General features: G+C 41.1%; 1 protein-coding gene across 1 annotated transcript in view; it reads left to right on the top strand.

The window, feature by feature from the left end:
- Positions 1-376: 376 nt before the first annotated feature.
- The window catches only part of aass (aminoadipate-semialdehyde synthase), a 28,591-nt gene continuing 7,859 nt past the window's right edge, over positions 377-21,108 (top strand). The window contains 20 exon segments of the mRNA XM_035664463.1: positions 377-499; positions 1,256-1,486; positions 2,184-2,360; positions 3,247-3,331; positions 3,892-3,959; positions 4,090-4,236; positions 4,349-4,427; positions 5,580-5,707; positions 6,187-6,335; positions 6,948-7,070; positions 12,275-12,303; positions 12,306-12,404; positions 12,640-12,686; positions 12,689-12,700; positions 14,400-14,467; positions 18,223-18,344; positions 18,722-18,851; positions 19,556-19,666; positions 20,016-20,124; positions 20,849-20,989. Of these exon segments, the coding sequence (XP_035520356.1) occupies positions 1,268-1,486; positions 2,184-2,360; positions 3,247-3,331; positions 3,892-3,959; positions 4,090-4,236; positions 4,349-4,427; positions 5,580-5,707; positions 6,187-6,335; positions 6,948-7,070; positions 12,275-12,303; positions 12,306-12,404; positions 12,640-12,686; positions 12,689-12,700; positions 14,400-14,467; positions 18,223-18,344; positions 18,722-18,851; positions 19,556-19,666; positions 20,016-20,124; positions 20,849-20,989 (2,043 nt within the window). The 5' untranslated portion in view covers positions 377-499; positions 1,256-1,267.

The following is a 21,108-nucleotide window of genomic DNA, read 5'->3' as shown; positions in this document are numbered from 1 at the left end:
ATCTCATTTGGCCGGAACCTCCTTTCTGCGTTAGTGAAACTATGAAGATGTTATTATGATACAAGGGACAGAGAGTTTATCCTTTCAAAAACAGCTTTATCCCTATCTGTATTCAAGGACAATGTCCTCTGTGGTAGCCGGTTGAAGTGGCAGTGTTTTCATGAACATAGACTGTATAATACAAAGTGGATGGAGCTGGTTTGTGAAATGAGCCCAATGCGGAAGCAAAAAAAAGCCCAGTTGCATGTAATGTAACAGAAAACTGTTTCCTAGTGGGAGTCTTCTTCCACACAGCATGATGTTCATTTTGTTCTCTTCGGAGTAAAGATTTATTTTGAAATTCTGCCCGGAACCGGAACAGTTTACCGTGTGTGTGTGTGTGTATGAACTGCAGTGGGTGAAGTTGCGGCTCCTCTCTCCCCGCCTCACCTCTGTGTGACTCCCCGGGTTTGTCGGTGAACGCTTTCGCCACATTTCCTCGTCAGAGCCGGTCAGAAAGGTGAGTGCGTCAGTTGACGATCGATCAGTGTATCGATACTTTGCTGAATGTGTGTGACTGATAGGACTGAGCTGACCCGAGCTGACCCGAGCCATGGGGCTTTGCTTTGTAGGTTAAAGCAGCACAGGGACTCCATTAATGTGTGTGTGCTGACTTCACAGTGCCTGCTGCGCGTTCACTGACACTGAACTGCTGCAGTAGATAATAAAACATAGTGTGTGTGAAATCCTGCCTTTACACAGGTCTGACTTAGTGTCTTATAGTTTTGTGGGAATATTTCAAATGCAGTAGCTTCAGGTTAACTGTATTACCACCAGTGGTTCCCAACCTAGGGATCGAGACCCCTCAAGGGCTTGCAAGATAAATGTGAGGGGTATGGAGAGGCTTAAAGGTGTCTGTTTCTGCACCTAATAGGTCTTAGCTTAGCTTAGCTTAGCATGTGAACTGGAGGTGGGTAACAGGGTAGTGTGTGTGGGAGCTTTATTGCAGTTGTGTCTGAGTGAACTCTGACCTGACAAAACCACCTGTTCCTCAGCAGCTCTCGCCCAGCAGCAAACTTCACTTGACCTCTGACCTCTACTTCCCAGTGATTGTCAAGTTGTATATATGTGCTGTTCGGATGGTCAAAGAAACAAAAAACATGTCTGTGTGATTTGTATTTTCCAAATTGCGTCACTTCGTGGCTGAATTTCACAAGCCAGCGTCTTCGTCGTGACTGTTCAGCAGTATGTGGCTCCGTGTCTTTGTCCTGAGCAGGGGGGTGAAGTCATGTTCAGACTCCTCAGTCACCAAGGTAAGAGGACGCAGAGCTGCCTCGCAGGCCAGCGGCGCTATGAGCACCACAGGGCCGTCATGGCCATCCGCAGAGAGGACATCAACCCTTGGGAGAGGAGGGCGCCACTGGCCCCGCGCCACGTCAAAGAGCTCACCAACGCCGGCGTCAAAGTTCTGGTGCAGCCATCCAACCGCAGAGCCATCCACGAGAAGGTGAGGCGCTAAACAATGCCTGGTTGTAAAAAAAGAGAAGAAAACCGTGCACATCACGAGTTTTAGCTGTTAAACAATACCAAGATACGATGTTGAATGGCGTCGTGAAGTAGTGTGGGATCATCAATCTACCATTGCTGTCATTGCAGTCAGCTTATCTCTGTTAGGATTCTGTCAGTGTTTGTTCAGGTTTCTACCGGGAGCCCAATTATCCTCAGAGCTCTCCTTCTCTCTAAAATAAACACACCCAGTGATTAAAAGCCATAATAAACAAACAGAATAAAGCAGTTTCACCTTAAAAACAAACAACACCCCGGGCAGCCTGTCTGCTACTCTGGAGGGGGTTAAAACTGGATAAAAAGTCCATTTATGACAGCTTCTGGTGGACAACCACAACCCAGACACATGCAGGAATGAGCCATTGATAGGCAACCAGTGAAACTAACTAATACCTGAATAAAATACAGATTTCTCTGACTTTCTTTTGCACAAATACTCAGAAGTTTGTATTTATTTCATTCAAATAGTTCTTTATCTGTCTTTCTTCCTCCTATCTCCTCCTTTCTTCCTCCCGTCCCATCTCTTGTGCTGCTGTAACATGTTAATGTCTCCCAGGGGCTCAATAAAGTTAGATCTTACTGTTTAGAAGTGTTGAGTGCTTCTGCCAGCCGTCAAATTCAGCCTTTCTTGTTTTCAGTACTACATGAGGGTGGGGGCCATCGTTCAGGAGGACATTTCAGAGGCGTCTCTGATAATCGGGGTGAAGAGGCCACCGGAGGAGAAGGTCTTTCCCAGGAAGACATACGCTTTCTTCTCCCACACCATCAAGGCTCAGGAGGCCAACATGGGGCTTCTGGATGACCTGCTGAAGAAGGTGAGAGCGCTCAAAAGATCTCTTAAAATATTCCTGCATATCCCTACAATATGACACTTTTGTTCCAGTCATATGCTATATTGTGCATATGTTGCATTGTGGGACATGGAGTTGTCATTGTAATCTGCTTCCATTTTGGATGTCCTACATGGTCAGAATGCTGTGAAACCAGTACATACCATGTGGGTTGGATACAACTCTGTTTTCATAGAACTGCTTCTATATATACACACACACACACAAAGTGCACTGAATGAAAGTCAAGTTGATTCATGTACTCCAAACTACAAATTTGTGTCTCAACTTTAAAATTTGTACAATATACAACCTTTTCTACCCTTAAGTACATTTACTTGCACTTAAGCAACCAGGATATGCAGGTAATTGGAGAACATGTTTACATGCACTGTACCAGCCTGGTTACTGTAAACCCATACATGCAGCAGGTCAGTATGTATGTTCACGCACTGCTTGTGCAGTCACACCCACAGCAACAAAGGGTCAGTCAGCAGCAGGGTGTCTGTCAAAGTGGCAATAAGGGTGAACTGAGAATTCAGTTGAACTTTATTTAGATGTGCTGTGGTGCAATTGTTGACACCTGAAACAGGAACACTTGTGTTGATTCCCACAGTGAACAAACACAAACAAGATACAGATTCAGTGGGAGACAGAACATCTGCCTGATATTTCCAGCACATTTGGCCTTATTAATGCTGTGGTTAAAAAACCCAAAATAAAATAAACTAAAATCTGTCGGTATGATGTACGAGAGCAGTTTTGTCTTCTGTACTGGGAGATATTTAGACACTCTTTTATCTTCCTTGTTGTATTACATGTGTATTTGTCTTACTTTAAAACTATAATGAAATAAATTTTGTCTTCTCAGGAGGTTCGTCTGATCGACTACGAGAAGATGGTTGATCCTAACGGCTACCGCATTGTAGCGTTTGGTCAGTGGGCCGGTGTCGCAGGTAGGGAAATGACGAGATGATGTGAAAGTGTCTGACAGCAGCAGCTGTTGTGAAACTGATGGTAATGGTGAAGTACCTGGCTATGGATGGATTCAATCAACAGAGACATGCTTTTTTTTTTTTTTTGTGTCAATAAAAAAAAATGGAAGCTGGTAGGTTTTGGAATCCACCAGCCACAATGGTGAGTGGGCAAAAAGTTAATTTCGAACGCACTCAATCTTATTGGGCAGCGCGGTTGCTCAGTGGTTAGCACTGTTGCTTTCAATTAGCGGTGATGTTTGCATGTTCTCCCTGTGTTTGCTTGGGTTCCCTCTGGGTGCTCTGGTTTCCCCCATCAAAAATGTATTTTGGGTTAATTCTCCAGTCAGTGCTCTTAACCAAGACACTGGCTTAGATCTAAAGTTGGTCCATGAGGTGCCAGTGGCTGCCTACTGCTCCTAGTAATTTGGATGGGTTAAATGCAGAGGAGAAATTTCACTATGCGTTGGACTGTGTATGATTGTATATGTGAGAATAATATCAGAATAGTCTGTAATCAGAATTAATTTTGTTTTTTGTAGGAATGATTAACATTTTGCATGGATTGGGACTGCGCTTTCTGGCTCTTGGGCACCACACTCCCTTCATGGTAAGAAAACATTCTTCATAAATTTGATCAAAAACAGAATAACTTCTCCTTTAATATCTGTCATGTAAACAACTTTCTGTGCCATCATGTGAGTCTTATCAATCACTTCCTGACTCTCTGCTGTTCACAGCACATTGGCATGGCTCATAACTACAGGAATGTCAGCCAGGCCATCCAGGCAGTGAGGGATTGTGGGTATGAGATCTCCATGGGGCTCATGCCCAAATCAATTGGCCCCCTCACGTTTTGTTTCACCGGTACTGGCAACGTATCCAAGGTACAACAAGGTTTAAAAAAAAAACAACAAAAAAAACACAAACACTAATACTCGGTATCCAGTACAACTGTTTGAAATTTAAGTTCATCATGCTCCTCTCTTCATCCTGCAGGGAGCACAAGACATCCTTAATGAGCTTCCTGTTGAATATGTTGAACCACATGAGTTGAAGGATGTCTCTGAAACAGGAGGTATGAAGTTATGATGCTTATCTTTCTGGTTAAGTGTTGTATTACTGTGATGTAATGCGCATCATGTTCAATGTACAACAAAACACCCTGCTGTACACAGTATGCTGTGTTACCATGGCAACTGCAAAAAATGAAACAAACCCTACACAGAGGGATACGATGCAGGAGCTAGTTTAACTGATAGTTATGTTAGCATGCTAACTGGTGTAACATTAAGGGTATAGAGTGCTGCTGGGATGAAGTATTTTTGTAGTCCAACCCGAAAGTCAGCATCGCCCGATTCCTTTGATAAAATGCCAATGCAGTTTTTCCATTGGAGTTTGAATTATTGCAGAAAATAAGCTCTGTAGCAAACAAAGTTTTCTAATACTTAGACCTTTTGTTCAGCGAGTTGATCTTCACAAATGTTTCAAATTTTTAAAGTGTTAATGTGATCGCCAGAAGTGAAAAGCTAGCGTTACAATAGGCTATAAACAAACTACACCACGGTCACAAGAACTCAACGTCATCACCACTAAACTTCCAACTTGTAATTAAATGTTGTAAATAAAATCTACAAGTTGGAAAAGAATAGTTAGAATAGTATAAACAACAGGGCTGTAAAGGCGAACTAGTGAGTACATAAGTCGCTGTGTTCGCTGCGCTGACGTTAAATGTCACCCACAGCCTTTTTAAAGACCTGTAAAAGCTTCAAAATTCATGGGTGGAGTAATTTCTTTTTGTCAAAGAACAAAATGTGAAAAATCTCTCATGCGAACTGCAGACCATATCTTAGACATACACAACAGACACAAATATTGCAGCTGGCTAAATGTCACCTATTGGCATAGTAATATGCTAACAGTGGCAGGTTAACATGCATATATTTAACATTTTGGCACACATGATGGACTTGTGGCATATTGAAACCACCACGTGTAGAGGTGTTATGTGATTATAACCACTTTTTCTGATGGCATACAGAACAAGACTAGGTCAAAACCTAGTATATGGCGGTGCAGTGTCTATAGTGTGAATTACTAATTGTGCCGACATGTGGACTTTAAAAGTCAACAGCAGTTAGGAAGGAACTGTTTATGTTTGTAGGAGCTCTGTAGTAAAGTTCATAAATGATAATTTACTTTATGTTGGTATTTATTGTTTTCCTGTAAGATATGACCAAAGTGTACGCCACCGTTCTGAGCCGACATCACCACCTGATGAGGAAGAGCGATGGAATTTATGACCCCATGGAGTACGAGAACCACCCGGAACTGTATACTTCACACTTCAGGACCAGCGTGAGTCTACTTCAATCCCACCACCCCTTCGCTAGCCCCCAGTTACAACACCCCTCGTACAAACTCCCATCTGCTCCTGTCGGTCACTCAGAGGTCTCGTCCTCTATTTCAGTCATCAATGCTAAACCGCTACTGGTCAGTAGCAGCTGTGTTGACTGTCATCACAGTATGGCTCAAAGGACCTCACAGAGAATGAACCAGTACATTTGCCTGATCATCCAAGTAACAAGAATATGTAAAAAGTTTGTAATGAAAAAGGGAATTTTATTTATATAGACAAATATGTTGACTTCTTTTTTTTTCAATCAATCATGTTGGTTTTCCATTAATCGTTTGGTCAATAAACGGGAACAGAACCTCCTTGAGATCTCCTGTTCTATGCTGCCAGCCTCTCTACCTCTGGGACTGTCTGCCATGTAAAGAGCACTCCGAGTGTATCTTTAAAACTAAATAAAACAGTTTATTCATCTTAACCACAGGTGGCGCCGTACACAACCTGTTTGATCAATGGTATTTACTGGGACCCCCACACCCCCCGACTACTCAGAAGACTGGACGCCCAGAAGCTAATGAGACCGCCCAAAGTCTCGCGTACAGCCACCGAGGGATCACCAGTGCTGCCACACAAGTAAGTCATTGTTTTGGAATATCATCAACCACTGCATCTGTAGATGTCAATAAATCATTGGCGTGTGCCTAACATCATCAAACACACATTAACCAAGCCAGATGAATTAGCATTGTCCAAATGAACGTGGTTTTGTGCACGGAGGCATATTGAAACAGGAAAAAGGCAAACACCAACTGTTGACACAAAGATAGAAGAACAGAGATAGTGTAAAATATAGTTGTGAATACTGTCACATTAAGAGATCAAACCAGGACAACAGGTTTGTGTTTTGGTCATATAGTCTAAGAACAGCAAAGATGCCTTTCGGTTTTTCATCCAGTCATTATGCCTGGGTATAATCAGCATCACAGGGCAACAGATTTATTTTTTTCATGAGTACAAGATGAAAAGAATCAGTCCCCTGCTCTAACTGAGACCTGTCAGTCAAACACAGTGACGCACTGATGGCTGACTGCCAGCTTTAGTGAGCAGATAGATGTGCAGTGGGTTGCTTGCTGTATTTACCACAGAGGTCAAAAGTCACATCTTTATCTTCAGTCGTGTTTACAGAGTGACCGTTCAGCCTGTCTCTCTGACCTCTTGAACACGGCCTCTTCTCTCTTTCTACAGACTGCTGGCTATCTGTGACATATCTGCTGACACTGGAGGCTCTATAGGGTTCATGAACGAGTGCACCACCATTGATAAGCCTTTCTGTATGTACGACGCAGACCAGCACATAGATCACGACAGGTATGGCACCGACCTTTGTGACCTTTGTCTTCTTACCAACATCACCTGCACGTTTCTGTTTGGTTCTTCTTCTGTTAAAGATTTTGACTTTTACTCATCTGATCTGTAGGCTGCTGGTGTCCGATGTTCAAGATTTCAGGTTATTATTATTCTTTCTGCCTAGAACAGATTTCAAATCTGTATATGTGAATTTAAATTATTGCTGTAGAAATATTCTGTTTTGATAAAATGGAATCTAGATGCATTAGTCTCCATTTATTGTTTAATAGTTTCAGACTGGTCTTTTTTTTAGAATATGGTCTTTTTTTTTTCTGGTCCTGTGACATAATTTGAGTAATTTGTTTTATGTTGTTAGTCTGTAACTATTTTTTTTCTTACAGGACACTTTTTTTTGTTAAGGACTTATTTTTAATTGTCGCATTAGATATTGCTAACACACAGGATGAAATAATTTGACTCTCTATACATTTACTTTAGAATTAGAGCAGCAGAACAACAAAACAAACAAAACCAAAGTGGCACAATAGAACTTGTGGAATCCTGTTATTGTTTGCAGTACTCTGCTTTAATAGGAACATGAAATCACCTTTCTTCATGTAAAACATTCTATGTGTGAACGCAGCCTAACTCTTCTTCTATAGTGCTGACACAATGGAAAATTCAGCTTTAAGGGTGCAATATATAAGAACTGGCCACCTGTCAAGTTCATAGAGCTCAACAGTGACCCGAATTGAATTTCCCATTCATTTACTTAACTGACATTTTCAGAAAATAAAACGTTTTAATCCTGGCATCAAGTCAACCAATTACAAGATGAATTGTAACCAAAATAAATTTGATTCGACGCAAAATGAAAGCTTGGAAAATGTAAAAAAGGCCAAGACTTACAATACATACTTACAATATTGTTTCAAAAGTGAAGGAACTACTTATCCCTAATGTTAGCTACCTAACTAGCCAGCCTGCTAACTCACCACGTATGTGTTGTGTTTCATACTGGCCCCGACAGAAACTGCCTTATAGTTTGTACACTTAGCATGTAAGAAAGAGAAATCATGGTTGCTCTGTGATAAACCCAACAACAAAAGATGGTAGCGTTCAGTGGTTGGAGTAACTCACTCGTTAGTCTGTTAGTAAAGTTTTTAAGAAAGTAACTGGTTAAAAGTTCCCGGGTTTGCATTTGGAGGACTCTGACATCGGGGACAACCTGTCAATGGGGACAACAAACGTTACATCACAAGTCTCGGTCCTTGCTTGAACCGGAAGTTGTTCTGGTCCGCCATCTTGCAGGCCGTCCCAAAGCGCTTGTGTCTGCACCGAGGAGCAAAGATACACGAGGGCAGCCTTCACGGACGTTTTTTACCGACTGACGAGCGCCTTTATTGGATATCAGTTATTGATTGGATGCTGCAGTTGCGCCGTTTAATATGATCATATTACAGTCAGACACAGAAGAGAGTCTGCCAGCAAGGAACACGTTTTACGTATTTTATCTTCATTTCCAATCACTCCCATGAGGCTGAATATTCCTGAGTCGGGTTTGATATGAGTTACATCATTTCAATTTTCCCTGAAACATTTAACGTCATAAATATTTCCCAATGTTAGAAAGAGTCAGTCATATTCTAGGTTATTCAATAATACATTTACAATATCAATACATACGATGCACATAATGAACGAACAATATTAAGGCATTCTGCCAGCAGAAATGATTCCTGTGGCTCTTCTGTCGAGCAGTCTGAGCTTTCAGGGGATTTCTTCATTCTGTGTTGTATTGATGCAGTCTGAGTGTTTTCTTAATTTACTGTAATGATTAGAGAGGATGTTTTCAGTCATTTTAAACGTTTCCACAGGCACAGCAGTAGTCCCTGCAGGATTTATCAGGAGGAGGACTGCTGCTTTACTCTGAACAATTCCCCTGTATGAACCTGGACTGTGTGTGGGAACTTCTGGAGGTGTAAAATAACACAACAAATAACACTGATTAACATTAGATCCTGTCGGTGTGTCTGAGATTTAACCAATTAATGAAGCTGCCGTCCCTCGTGCGTAAATGCGCACTCTCTCCCAGTGGGGAGAAACTTCACGCTAATCCCAACCGCCATCAATCACAATGCTGTCATACTTTTTATAACCCGGTTATGAGATCGATCTCAGTGCTGCAGTTTTAACTTTAACGGGTTCCTTCTTTCCTTTTTATAGTGTCATTGTGTGTTAGTCCCTCCCGCCAGGGATTCATGGAGAGATGCTACAGCCTCGCCTATTTTTACCGCACAACGCGCGTCTCCCAGCTAAAGAGCACAGTGAGAGGACCTGTTGGTGGTCATATCCACATATTTCACTACAGTTTAAACTTTGGCAGTACAGTTTTACTTTCAAAGTAAAAGCACTGCAGTAATATTTTATTTAACACGACTTCCACTGTGCTCTCGCTGGTATAAAAAAACTACACGTGACTGCTTTCTGGTTAGCACTTCACATTTACGTTTTAACTACATATACAGTGCCTTGCGAAAGTATTCGGCCCCCTTGAACTTTTCAACCTTTGACACATTTCAGCTTCAAAACATAGAAGAAATATTAATAATTTTTATTATTGGTTTGAAGAAGATCAAACCAACGCAAGTGGGGGACAACACAATTGGGTGGAAAGCTGGAAACGAAATCTAATTGGGATTTCTTGATAAACTTTTTTAACTAATGAAAAAAAGAGTGATACAGCCTGGGGCGTCGGCAACAATTGATTCGGCCCCATATTACTTCGCTCTATAGTGTCACTTTGCGTTAGTAACTATTTTTGTATAGAGCCACCATTTTGCTGGCGAGGTATACAGCCATGCCAAAAGTCGCTATGGGGCGGGGTATGTCGTCCTATTTATCCAGTTTTTCTTGCACAATACATCGAGAGAATCCTTTGAGAAGTTCGTTGCCCATTCTTCCTTAGGCCCATAAACAGGCTCGGAAGGCTTCAGTTTGATGGTTGGTAATGGAGAGGCGTTTTGTTTGAAGACAGCAAGTTTTTCAGCTCTTTCCACAAGAATGTTTTTCGATTGAGGTTCTACACGGGATCTGTGACTTTGGAAACTTCGGCCATTTCTTAGGACACCGTTTGGATTTATCGTTTTATTTGTGAATACCAATTTTCTTTTGTTAGATTTTTTTGGCTGTTATGTTTTGGGGATCATATGTTTCTTTGGTTGGGATAGGATATATTATCTCCGTTTCTCCCAGTGTTTTTTCAGTTGTCTTTGTGCAGACTCCTATACATGTGTTTTTTCTATCTCTTAGACTATTGTTCTCTGTTATTGGTTTTTTTTTTGCTGGTATCATCTTCCCATCATTTTTTTCTAATTTTATTATCCTATCCTTCTCCCTGTCTCCTGATCTGTCATTAGATATATATGTATTGCTAGGCTCCATAACTCTTTATGAATTGCTGTGCCTACCACCATTTGTTATTTACCATTGCGTTGAAACAGTGGGGATGGTGTGGTTGGAAGGTGGTGAAATGAGTCTTTTGTTGAGGGGGGTTGCCTTTTTTACGCCAAACATATCCTGTTTTGGCATTGGTGGGCAAAAAAAGTTCCGATTTCATTTGTGTTTCATCTGGACAACAAGAGCACCATTTCCCTTCCACAAATGGTTTGGTGTTGCTGTCCTCCCAGGTGGGCTTGTGGCAATACCTTTAGCAGACGAGAACCTTTTTTAATGGGTATATCTTTTTGAGCAAAATGGGCTTTCCTTCTCTTTGTGCCACTCTTTCCAATAAAAAGGGCCCAGGATTGTTGTGGCCCAGGTGGTTACGAACCTGATGTTTCCTTGCCCTTTCCTATGGAGCCAGACTCCCTCCCACTCCAACCCTCCAAGCTGTAGTTCCTCTGCCAAGGTTTTCAAATCCCAGGGAGGCTGGGATCGAATTGGGGCCTCGTTGTTTGGCTTGCAATCTTCTGATCAGTCTTCCTTCCTCTGTCCCTGAAGCCCGTGACAAGTTTCTAAGAAGGCGAACTCCGGCCAGGTCTCCTGGTAGATTTGCAGTTGGGTCCTGATTACCTCCTCTTCCCACATTTTTCAAAAAAATGATATCCCGCTCTTTTTTGCACAGTGCCTTCCTTGGGATGGTGTTCTAAAGCTTGGGAGAATTTGTTCTTTTGTTAGCCTATCAATCCGGCTTTTAAACTTCTCCACAACAGTAAATTAACGGAACCTTGCCTGGTTGTGTGTTTTCCTTGAGGGTCTCTCCATGCAATGCTATCTCTGCGCTTTCAAACAGAAAACCCTGAGAAGAACCCCTATCACAGAAGGCAGGTTGGCCAATTTTTATACAGAGAACTTTTGATTACACACAGGTGCGAATTCCTTGATTGTATTACACCATCCAGTCATTTTTTGTTAGGACTAACATTGGGCGGATCAATTCAGAGAGTCTCTCGCTGAACTTCTGGAAGTGAGTTTGCTGCACTGGAAAGTAAACGGCCGAATAATTTGCACGCACCACTTCTTCATTTTTTATTTGCTAAAAAGTTTAAAATATCCAATAGATTTCGTTCCACTTCACAATTGTGTCCCACTTGTTGGTGATTCTTCACAAAAATAAAAATTTTATTATGCTTCTATTGTTTGAAGCCTAAATTGTAGTTTCAACGAAGGTTGAAGAAGTCTCAAGGGGCGAGGATACTTTCGCAAGGCTACTTGTATTATTGGCATTGTAAATGAAATACATGAAAAAGTGTTTTTCCTGGACCTATTATACAAAGGAAAGTTATGAGAAGTATAGGGCTGGCCTGGGCTAGCTGGTTTAGCATGTACTTTAGTAGATCTCTCTGCATAGCACAATGTCAAAAAACTGTTTGTTTCTTAAATCCATTTACTTTTGATTTTAAAACAAAAATTCTTACATATTGCCACTTTTTTTTAAAAAAAAGCAACATATTTAACATTAAATTGATTCAGTTCAGTGTTTGCTTTTCTTAATATTTTCCAGTTATTTGTTTGAAAGAATTATATTTATTGTTTTTTTTTAAATTATATATGAGATTTTTACTTTGTGGTGTAATGGTGATATTGCATCTGTATTATTTACTGCATATGTTAAACATTTGTTAATCATACGTGTAAGAGTTAATTGGATCCCAAGACGATATGGTAACTAACTATTTGTCGTTTCCAATCAGTAAACAATACTGTTTCGGTCCTGGCCCCAGTGTGGAGGGAATAACGGGATTTCTGATGTGCCCATTGACAACCTCCCGCTCAAGCTCCCCATCGAAGCCACTGAGTATTTTGGAGACCGACTCTTCCCCCTATTTCGTATTTCTGGGAGATGGTAGAATGGTTGAGGGTTTTAGGTGGAGGTGAGAACATCTGGTGGCATCATCGGGTTTCTGGTCTGCCTGTGCTTGCTTTCTGGCTTCTGCTGACTTCTGGTTAAGTTTGCTGCTGTGGGAAGAGCGGCGATGCAGCAGGTTTTATCGTGAACTGACTAAATTGAAAAAACCCTGACAGGCGGGACTGTTTTTTGCCAGTTTTCTTTTTTTTAAATTAAATTTAATGGTCTGTGATTCGTCAGCGCCTTCAGACGCCACCAGACCGCGGGAGGAAGGAGGACTTCAGCCCTACAAGTCAGAGACGTAAGTAATTGCATATTAGAAAGTAGTTAAATATTTCACTTATTGGCTACAGAAACATGTGATCATTGTTTTCAGATCTCTTCATTTCTGAACATGATTGCGTAAACATTTTTAGACATAAGGATTTAAGATAATATGTTCCTTTATGATCCTCCCCTCAAGATTGACACAGCAGGCAGGTTCGAAGTAGTGCAACAAGAGGAGTACAAAAAATATCACAAAAAAATATTACCATAATATAATAGAAAGACTATAAAAATTTGTAAACATATATACACTATGTTAATAATTCAAGTAGGAACGGTGTGCTTAAAAATATAGCCAGCTGTGACTAATAACTAAACTGTTACATGTGGAAATTAAAGATAAATAGTGCAAAAATTTGCGTTGAGGTTGGAGTTAAACCAGTGTTATATCACGGAGGGTTGGATGGTAGTGGCTGCTGTGGCCTGTGAGCTTGATGGCTGATGGTACAAATGAGCTCCAAAGCGGCTTGTGAGACTCGGGGCTGCGGTCAGTCTAGCTCCTCAGCTCAGTGTAGAGAGGAGACATGGTTTGCCATGATGGGCTGTTCAGCTTCCCTCTCCTCCTTCTTCCTCAGTCACAGCCTCCACACTGTCAAGCTCCATCCCTGCTCAGTTTGTTGGTGCCCCAGTGCAGATGCCTCCCCCCACACAGGCCACTGCCAAAGAAGAGGACACTGGCCACAACAGACTGGTAGAACATTCCGGAGTACCGAGTGCACACTCAGAAAGAACATCCTGTTCTTCCTTTTCCTGTTAGAGGACCTCAGGTGGTCGTGTGCCATTCCAGTTTATTGTTGAGCTGACACCCCCACAGAACTTGTAGGTGTTCCACCATCTCTACGCTGTCTCCCCCCTAATGCTCATACTGAGGAAGGGAGGCCTCTTGCAGCACCAGAAGCCACCACAAGCCTCTTTAATTTTTCTTGTGTTTTGATCGCTGTAGGTGGTTCCTACGCACCATTCCAATGGAAGCTCTCAATCAGGTCTCTGTACTCTGCCTCCCTATCATCTGTGATACAGCCGACAATGGAAGGGTCATGGAGAACTTCTGTAGGGTGGCACTCACCAGATTGAAGCAGAAGTTCAGAGGTGCAGAGGGTGAACAGGAAACTGGTGATAGTACAGTTCCTTTGGTGTACCATGGCTGCTCGTTATCTGACAATGCAGTCTGTGCAGGTCTGACGTATTGTGTCTGTCAGTGAGTGGGGTGGTGTTACTGTCGTCAAGGGGGAGACAGGGCTGTGAGAGGAGGGTAGCCAGGGTGTGAATGGAGGAGGAGGAGGAGGAGGAGGAGGTGGAGGTTTGTTGAGTCAAACCTATTGAAGAACAGGTTTAGCTCGTTGGCACGTCCCTTTGTCCCATCTACTGAACCTACTGACCTTTTCATGCCATTTAGATGGAGGTAATATATTTAACATGTCTTTGTGTATGTTATTTTTAAGTGACAGCCTCAAGGTCTGTCCTAGATAGTGTAGTGTATGTAGTGATTCCATCAGTTTATACTGTGACCACCAATCTTAATGGGGGAGAGAGAGGGGGATGACCGCTGCAGCCATATGGGACGCCCATTACCTAGCGTCTTTATTTATCTGACAAGATTACTCTTAAACAAATCAAATAATTTAGCTGTTTTGTTGTTTTTTTTAACTTTTTTCATTTCTTTGTCCCTAAAGGCTGTCATCACTTCAAACGGAGCACTCACCCCAAAGTTTGAATACATTGAGAAGCTTCGAGAAAGAAGGTAAGACTTATTTCAGTCTGGAACTGTAAATGGACTGCACTGTGTTGTATTTGTTGTTCGTCTTTGTACAATGTGTAGCGTGTGTTTGGGGATAATTCTGTAGATTTCTTATTTTATTCCTAAAAAAATGTAAAAAAAAAATAAAAATTATAATTACTTGGGCACTCACCTGTTCCATCTGCGAGTTAATGCAACCAATCTATGGATGAAATGTCTAAAGATTACGAGACAGGTAACGTTTAAATTGTGCTTATCCTGTTCCTAAGTAGATCACCTGTACTGTCTTAACTCTAGGGTTCTAACATTACAGCTAATAGCCACCTACTAAAAGCTAAGTAACATTTGTGCTTTATAGTCCTGTTGTTGCTGTTTTCCCTCTTTAACTTATCCTTTTTTAGATTTGCAATTTGTGACGTTTTAGTGTCCTCAAGCCATCAGCGTGTAAAGCGGGACTTCTAGCGACTAACGAGTCACCTATGGTTATTCCTGCACAGTGCTGCCCTCTGCTGTCTGCTGTGCCAACCTGCCTCTGCATTAACACCTTGCATGGCTAGTGTGCTTATCAGTCACACCTACGTCGGACACTGGACCCTTCGGTGTCGAGGGGTAGAAACATGTTTTCTTCTCACTTTACACAAAAACTGTCACCCCTTCTGTCGCATCAGTCTTTTTCTGGCTTCCTCTGGTTTGACATGTAGTTTTTAAGTTTGGACAGCCATCTTCACTAGAGTCAGATGAGGAAATGAATCACTTTCATTTCTGTGAATTAGGCCTCTGATTGGTCTCAGATGTGTTTAGCCTAGCATAGCATATATACAGGAAGTGGAAGGAAACTGCTAGCCTTTCTCCATTAAAAGAGAAAAAAAATTAGACTTTTCATTTTGCGCCATCATAAGGTCAACAAACAAGAACAAACAACAAAAGCCATTTCAATCAGTCTTGGTAAACGTTACCTGCCATCAGCATATTAATGTTGTCATTTTGGCCATGTTAGCATAATAATATTAGCATCTACCTAGTTTGCCAAAGTAAAACCTCACACAGCCACTAGCGTGGCTGTACACTGTTTCTGTTGTTTCTCTCGCTAACATGTTGGCCATTTAATGCTAGCTTAGTAGCTTACAAATGTTAAGTCTCACTAGGAACCCAAGTTTGTGTTGTGGGGTTTGGGGAATCGATTAGAAACAGACAACCCTTACCGTTACAGTTACCCTTAAAGCTTAGAAACCTTATGTAAAGACGACCTGTCACCTAATAGACACAGTCGAGGATCCTTTTATTGTTATAATTACCTCTTTCCAGATGGACCCCATTCTTGTTAATGCCACCATTTTAGGCTAGCACTTCCACCAGTTTCTAACTGAAGCTAGGCTAACACGTCTTGGATCTCACTGGTCGGCCTATACTGGACTCACAGAGATGAAATTGATCTTTTGTATAACACAGCAAGCAAATTGCTCATCTCCATGTTCATCATTCACTTGCAATCTGTGAAATCAGCATTTTGTTCCTTATTTTTAAGAATCTTTTTAATCTGCTTTGATTAATTTCTCAAGCTACAATGTCAACTGATTATACATTTCTATTTCTTTTAAAGCCCTCTCCGCTTATCTTCTGCTTCAGTCAGTTTTGCTTTTGTTGCATTTTAATGAGCATTCTCCATAACTCTTATGGGTACAATAATAATGTTTGTTTCTTGAGTTTATTAATATTCCGGCTCAGTGTAGATTTGCTCTCGAATGGCTCTATAAACAACATGATTGAAGATTTTTCAGCCTCTTCTTGAGACTTGAGTCTCAGTGTTTTTCACACTGAAGAGTCCTGCTCGCTCATATTTAGGCCACCTCTAAGACTTGATGAGTTTTCTTCCTAATTGTATCATTTTTCCAGACAAGCTATGCCACCAAATCTTAATCCTTTTAAATGAGTTTGGCTCCTTAAGATATGTAAACTCAGGGAGAAATCCTCCTGAGGGAACGTCTCTTTTCTTTTTTTAATTAAGAAGATGATGCTTGGCGGCGGGCGGACTGCCGGTCAGACCTCCAGTCAGTCCCGCTGCGACTCGTGCATGTGTGCGGTGTCGCATCCAATTAGGCCAAAGCTAACGAGTCCAGGGGTCTCACTCTTAGGGGATTTGCGGCGGGTGGTGGTGGTTGGTTGTGGTATATTAATGACACAGGTCACTCGGGTTGATGCCTCTTGGGATGATATTGTTGTTATGATAATCCATCAAAATCACAGACTTTTTAACTGAATCCAGTTGTTTTGGAGAAGGTCTCTCAGTTTAATTAAAAGGCTTGAGAGCTGATACTTCCTAGTGCAGCAGACTCATATGGCTTTCATTCTCACTGTGGGTTACATATGTGATCAGGGCTGGAGATCAAATCATAGTTTCTAAGTCCAGGATGAACTGAAAACTGAAATTGGCACATGCTCAATTATTAATTAATTACATTTGTACTTAAATAAATGTCAGTTAATGACGATAAGAATGTATTATAAAATATCCCAACTCCAATTAAAGAAAAATAATAATAAAAAACACACAAAAGATCTACAAATTTTTGTTTTTTTTATGATTTAGTTAATTATTTTTTTTATTTTTTGGATGACCCTCCTCTCCATGATCATCATCCTAATCATCCTCATCCTCCCACCCCAGCTCGCCTTTCTCTTCCTCTCCTCCTGGTCCAGGCCAGATCCTCATCAGTCATAACGATACTGTTTAATTGATCAAAGAAGTCTCACTACCACTTTGACTTTATACTCATTACTTTCTTACAACAAAGATGTTATAAAGTGATCTGAGATCTACACAGGCAAATGTTAGCTCATTTATAAAAACAACAAAGGCATATGTATGATTAAAACACATCACCGGTACCTAACTGATTCTAAACTTAAATTAGACAAATGAACTAAAGCACTGTAGAGTTAAAATGGTATTAAAACAAACTGATGTCAGAGAAATTGATTTTAATATTATAGTTTTAATGTTTGTAGAAAACAATTGGACATGTTTGCTATTCACAGTATCCTTACTTTCTTTTTCTCTGACTTAATTGCATTTCAGGGATTCTCTACTGTACCAGTTTTGTCCATTAATATTTTCTGAAATTCAACAACGCACATAAATGTTGTGTATTTGTTTGTTATCCAAAGTTGTACATTCAGAAAAACTCCAGGGGAAACGCCAAACAACCAAATAAGGCAGTTTTGGAAGCTTTCTGTTGTGAAACAAAATGTGTAAAGAGTCAAAGTTGAGTGCATGGTTTTCTTTCTGCTCAGCCAGAAAGACTAACACCTATGGGTGAATAGACTGGTTTCCATTCAATCATCCATTTTTAAGGAGCAGATTTTGATAAATTCTGTTTAGTATTGTAAAGAAAATCTGAAGGACAGTTCAGCAGATGGATAAATTAAAGGTCCAATGTGTAGCTGAAAATAAGAATAGTTGTTTTTATTACCTTTAGAATATCTACAGACGCTGCCAGTTGCCTTCCATCTGTCTGTAGATTGAGCCGTTGGAAGGGCAGGGTGAAGTGAGGGAGTTGCAGTCTGCTAGATGCCATTAAATCCTACACACTGGACCTTTTTAAAATCATGACTTTCTTTGTTGTTCTTCCAACTTTAAAAACTATCGTTTAACATCTCAGCCTGTTGGATGGAAACACAGTAACTTAGACCCACTGGTGTATTATGTGTTGAAGTTTTTTGTGATGTGGCTCTAAGTCAGGGTGTCTGATGTGCTTCAGGGAGAAGGCACAGATCATGAAGAAGACTGGGATGAAGCGCGTCCTGCTGCTGGGTTCAGGATACGTCTCCGGACCTGTAGTAGAGTATTTGACTCGCGACGAGGGGACCCAGGTCACTGTGGGTGAGTTTTGAAAAGCCATAACATGTTATTTGGAATATATAACGACATAGTTAAGAGGTCCACTTTACATTTTAAAGTCTTCATTAGCAAATTAAACTTGCTCACGTGTCATCACGTGACCAGTGATCACAAGTGCAAGTGCAAGGACAAAGCTGAGTAAGAAAATAGGTTTTCAGGGCATTTAAAAAAAAATTAACCATACCTTTAGTAGATTTAGTAGAGAGTTTTTAATTGCCTAAATATGTATTTGATTTACTGGACAATTAAATGCTGGCAATCTAATAGTTTATCGCAGAAAAAAAACCTCTTCAGGACCTGGTACATATAAGACCTTCCACTGACTGTGTTTCCTGAGCTTTCTTTTCTTTTGTTGTCAGCGTCGGTGTTGCTGAGGCAGGCAGAGGAGCTGGCAGCAAAATATCCCAACACCATCCCCGTCATGCTGGACGCCAGCAGCCAGGAAGGACACCTCGACTCTCTGGTCAAAGATCATGACCTGGTCATCAGGTACAGCATGAGCAAAATATTGTTACAGGCAGACATACAGCCTGTGGATGGATAGATTGAAGAAGTCATCAGTGCTTTTATCTAAAGTAAACTTGAAGTATTTGAGGGCAGGGTGGGATTTTTTTATTTATTTCTGATATAAAACTGTATCACCAGGTGAATATCATGAAGAGATTTCCTTCCCTTTTATATTTAGGTTCTCTGAAGTCGGACAGTCATTTTAGACAATCTTCAGTTGGTCACACCCCCTAAAGGAGGTGGGGCCTGAAGAACCCATCTATATTGGGCTTTTGAATGACATCTAGTTTTTAAGCTACATTGCCAGACTACCGACATTTAGTAACTATTTGGGTGCTTTCTCCTCTATATCTTCTCTGGAGGTCTTTAATCCTCCTAGTCCATTTGGAGTCATTTTAAGTTTTTCATAAAAAGTGATGCATATTTTAGCTGAAGAAAGCCTTGCCCCAGTGACTTAAGCAACCCAAGAAGTGCGCACTGTAATGATAATATTGAATGTGTGTAGCCTCCCTAGCAGCTCAGTGAGGCTATTCTTTTCATTGTATGGAAGAAAAATGGAGTTGTGTGGACCTCTCAGATTCAGCTTATCAGGATCACCTCTGGGCTCAATTTGCATTAGTTTGCTATATACCAAATACATTAATTAACCACCTGTCCTGACCTCACTTCCTCCCTGTGCTCCTCAGCATGCTGCCATACTCATTTCACCCACTCATCGCCAAAAGTTGCATCAAAAAGAAGGTAAACATGGTGACAGCCAGCTACCTGAGTCCTGCCATGAAGGAGCTGCAGAGCAGGTGATGACACAACAAAGATAAAATGGGATTTGTTGACATGGGCACAGTTAACACCAGAGTTCACATTCATCTGCTGAAGGGCAAAAGTTTCTCTTTGCGTGGCTGAAATCTCAGATTAACATGTGATCATTTTGTGACATCACAGTTTGGAAGCCAATGTGCAGCAAGTGTATAAAATAAAACGACATTAAGCACAGCTTGCATGCAGGCAGCTCTTTTCTTAATGCATTGCAGAGCTATTCAACTGTCAGTCATATACAACGGATTGATTTTAATAACTTTAATGTACTTGAAATGTGAACACAGGACTAACTTAATGTGTATGTGTGTGCGTGTTTGATTGTGTCAGTGCGGAGGAGGCGGGCATCACCATAGTGAATGAGATGGGACTGGACCCCGGCATCGACCACATGCTGGCTATGGAGTGTATCGACCGGGCCAAAGCTGACGGCTGCACTGTGAGTCAGCTCACACTCTGACTGTGCGTGTGTGCGTGCGTGCGTGCGTGCGTGATAATGATTGTTTGATCACATGCAGGCTTCATGGCAGTCATATTGATCCATTAAACAAACTGAGAGTCCACATTGCTGAATTTCACTCAGGCTTTAGTCCGAAACAGACGACCTTACACAGTCAGACATGAACTGGTGGAACTGGTGTGGTGTATTCTTTTGGGGGGGTTGCGATATTTTGTTTTGTGATATTGTATAAATTCTCAAAAACAATGTATCGATTTTTGTTAAATGTTTAGCAATGGTTATCAACTGATATTAGCTTATCATGGATATATACCGTATGTGGATCAGTATCAGTTAAGTTTCCATCCAAATTTTAACCAAATTTCCTGAAATTCTGCAAAAGTGAAAGAAAATGAGAACTAAAGCGCGTTTCCATCCACTACTGTTGCCATTGCAGAAGACGATATCAAGATCAGACTTTTTAAACAGATCTCAATATCAGCATTAAAAAACTCTGTTGATTGTGTTCTGTGTGTGTATGATAAATTTCTCATGCGGTTCACACCATTCTGTTGAAGTAACAAACACATTTAAACTAATTTCAGCAAATCAGGTAGACGCCTAACTAACACATCACAAATTGGACAAAAAAAAAAATGAACTTAGTCCTGAAATAAGCCATTGTTAATCAGTGAGTTGATTATATAATAATGGTGTCGTTCAGGTGGAGTCGTACAGCTCTTTCTGCGGAGGTCTTCCTGCTCCTGAATGTTCGGACAATCCTCTGCGCTACAAGTTCAGCTGGAGTCCATACGGCGTTCTTCTCAACACCATCAGCCCCGCCATCTTCCTCAGAGACAACCAGGTACGGAGGCCTCTAAGGACCATAAGTTATTAATATGCAAAATGTTATATATTCTTTCTTTTTCAATAATTACATAGTTTTATATCAGGAGAAGAAACTGAATCTGTGTGTGTGTGTGT

This window comes from Morone saxatilis, unplaced genomic scaffold (assembly GCF_004916995.1).
Source record: "Morone saxatilis isolate NCDOM2014 unplaced genomic scaffold, NCSU_SB_2.0 Contig2, whole genome shotgun sequence".
NCBI classification, from domain to species: Eukaryota; Metazoa; Chordata; class Actinopteri; family Moronidae; genus Morone; species Morone saxatilis.
The sequence above is the reverse complement of the archived record's forward strand: the minus strand, read 5'-3'. Positions and strand labels throughout refer to the sequence as shown.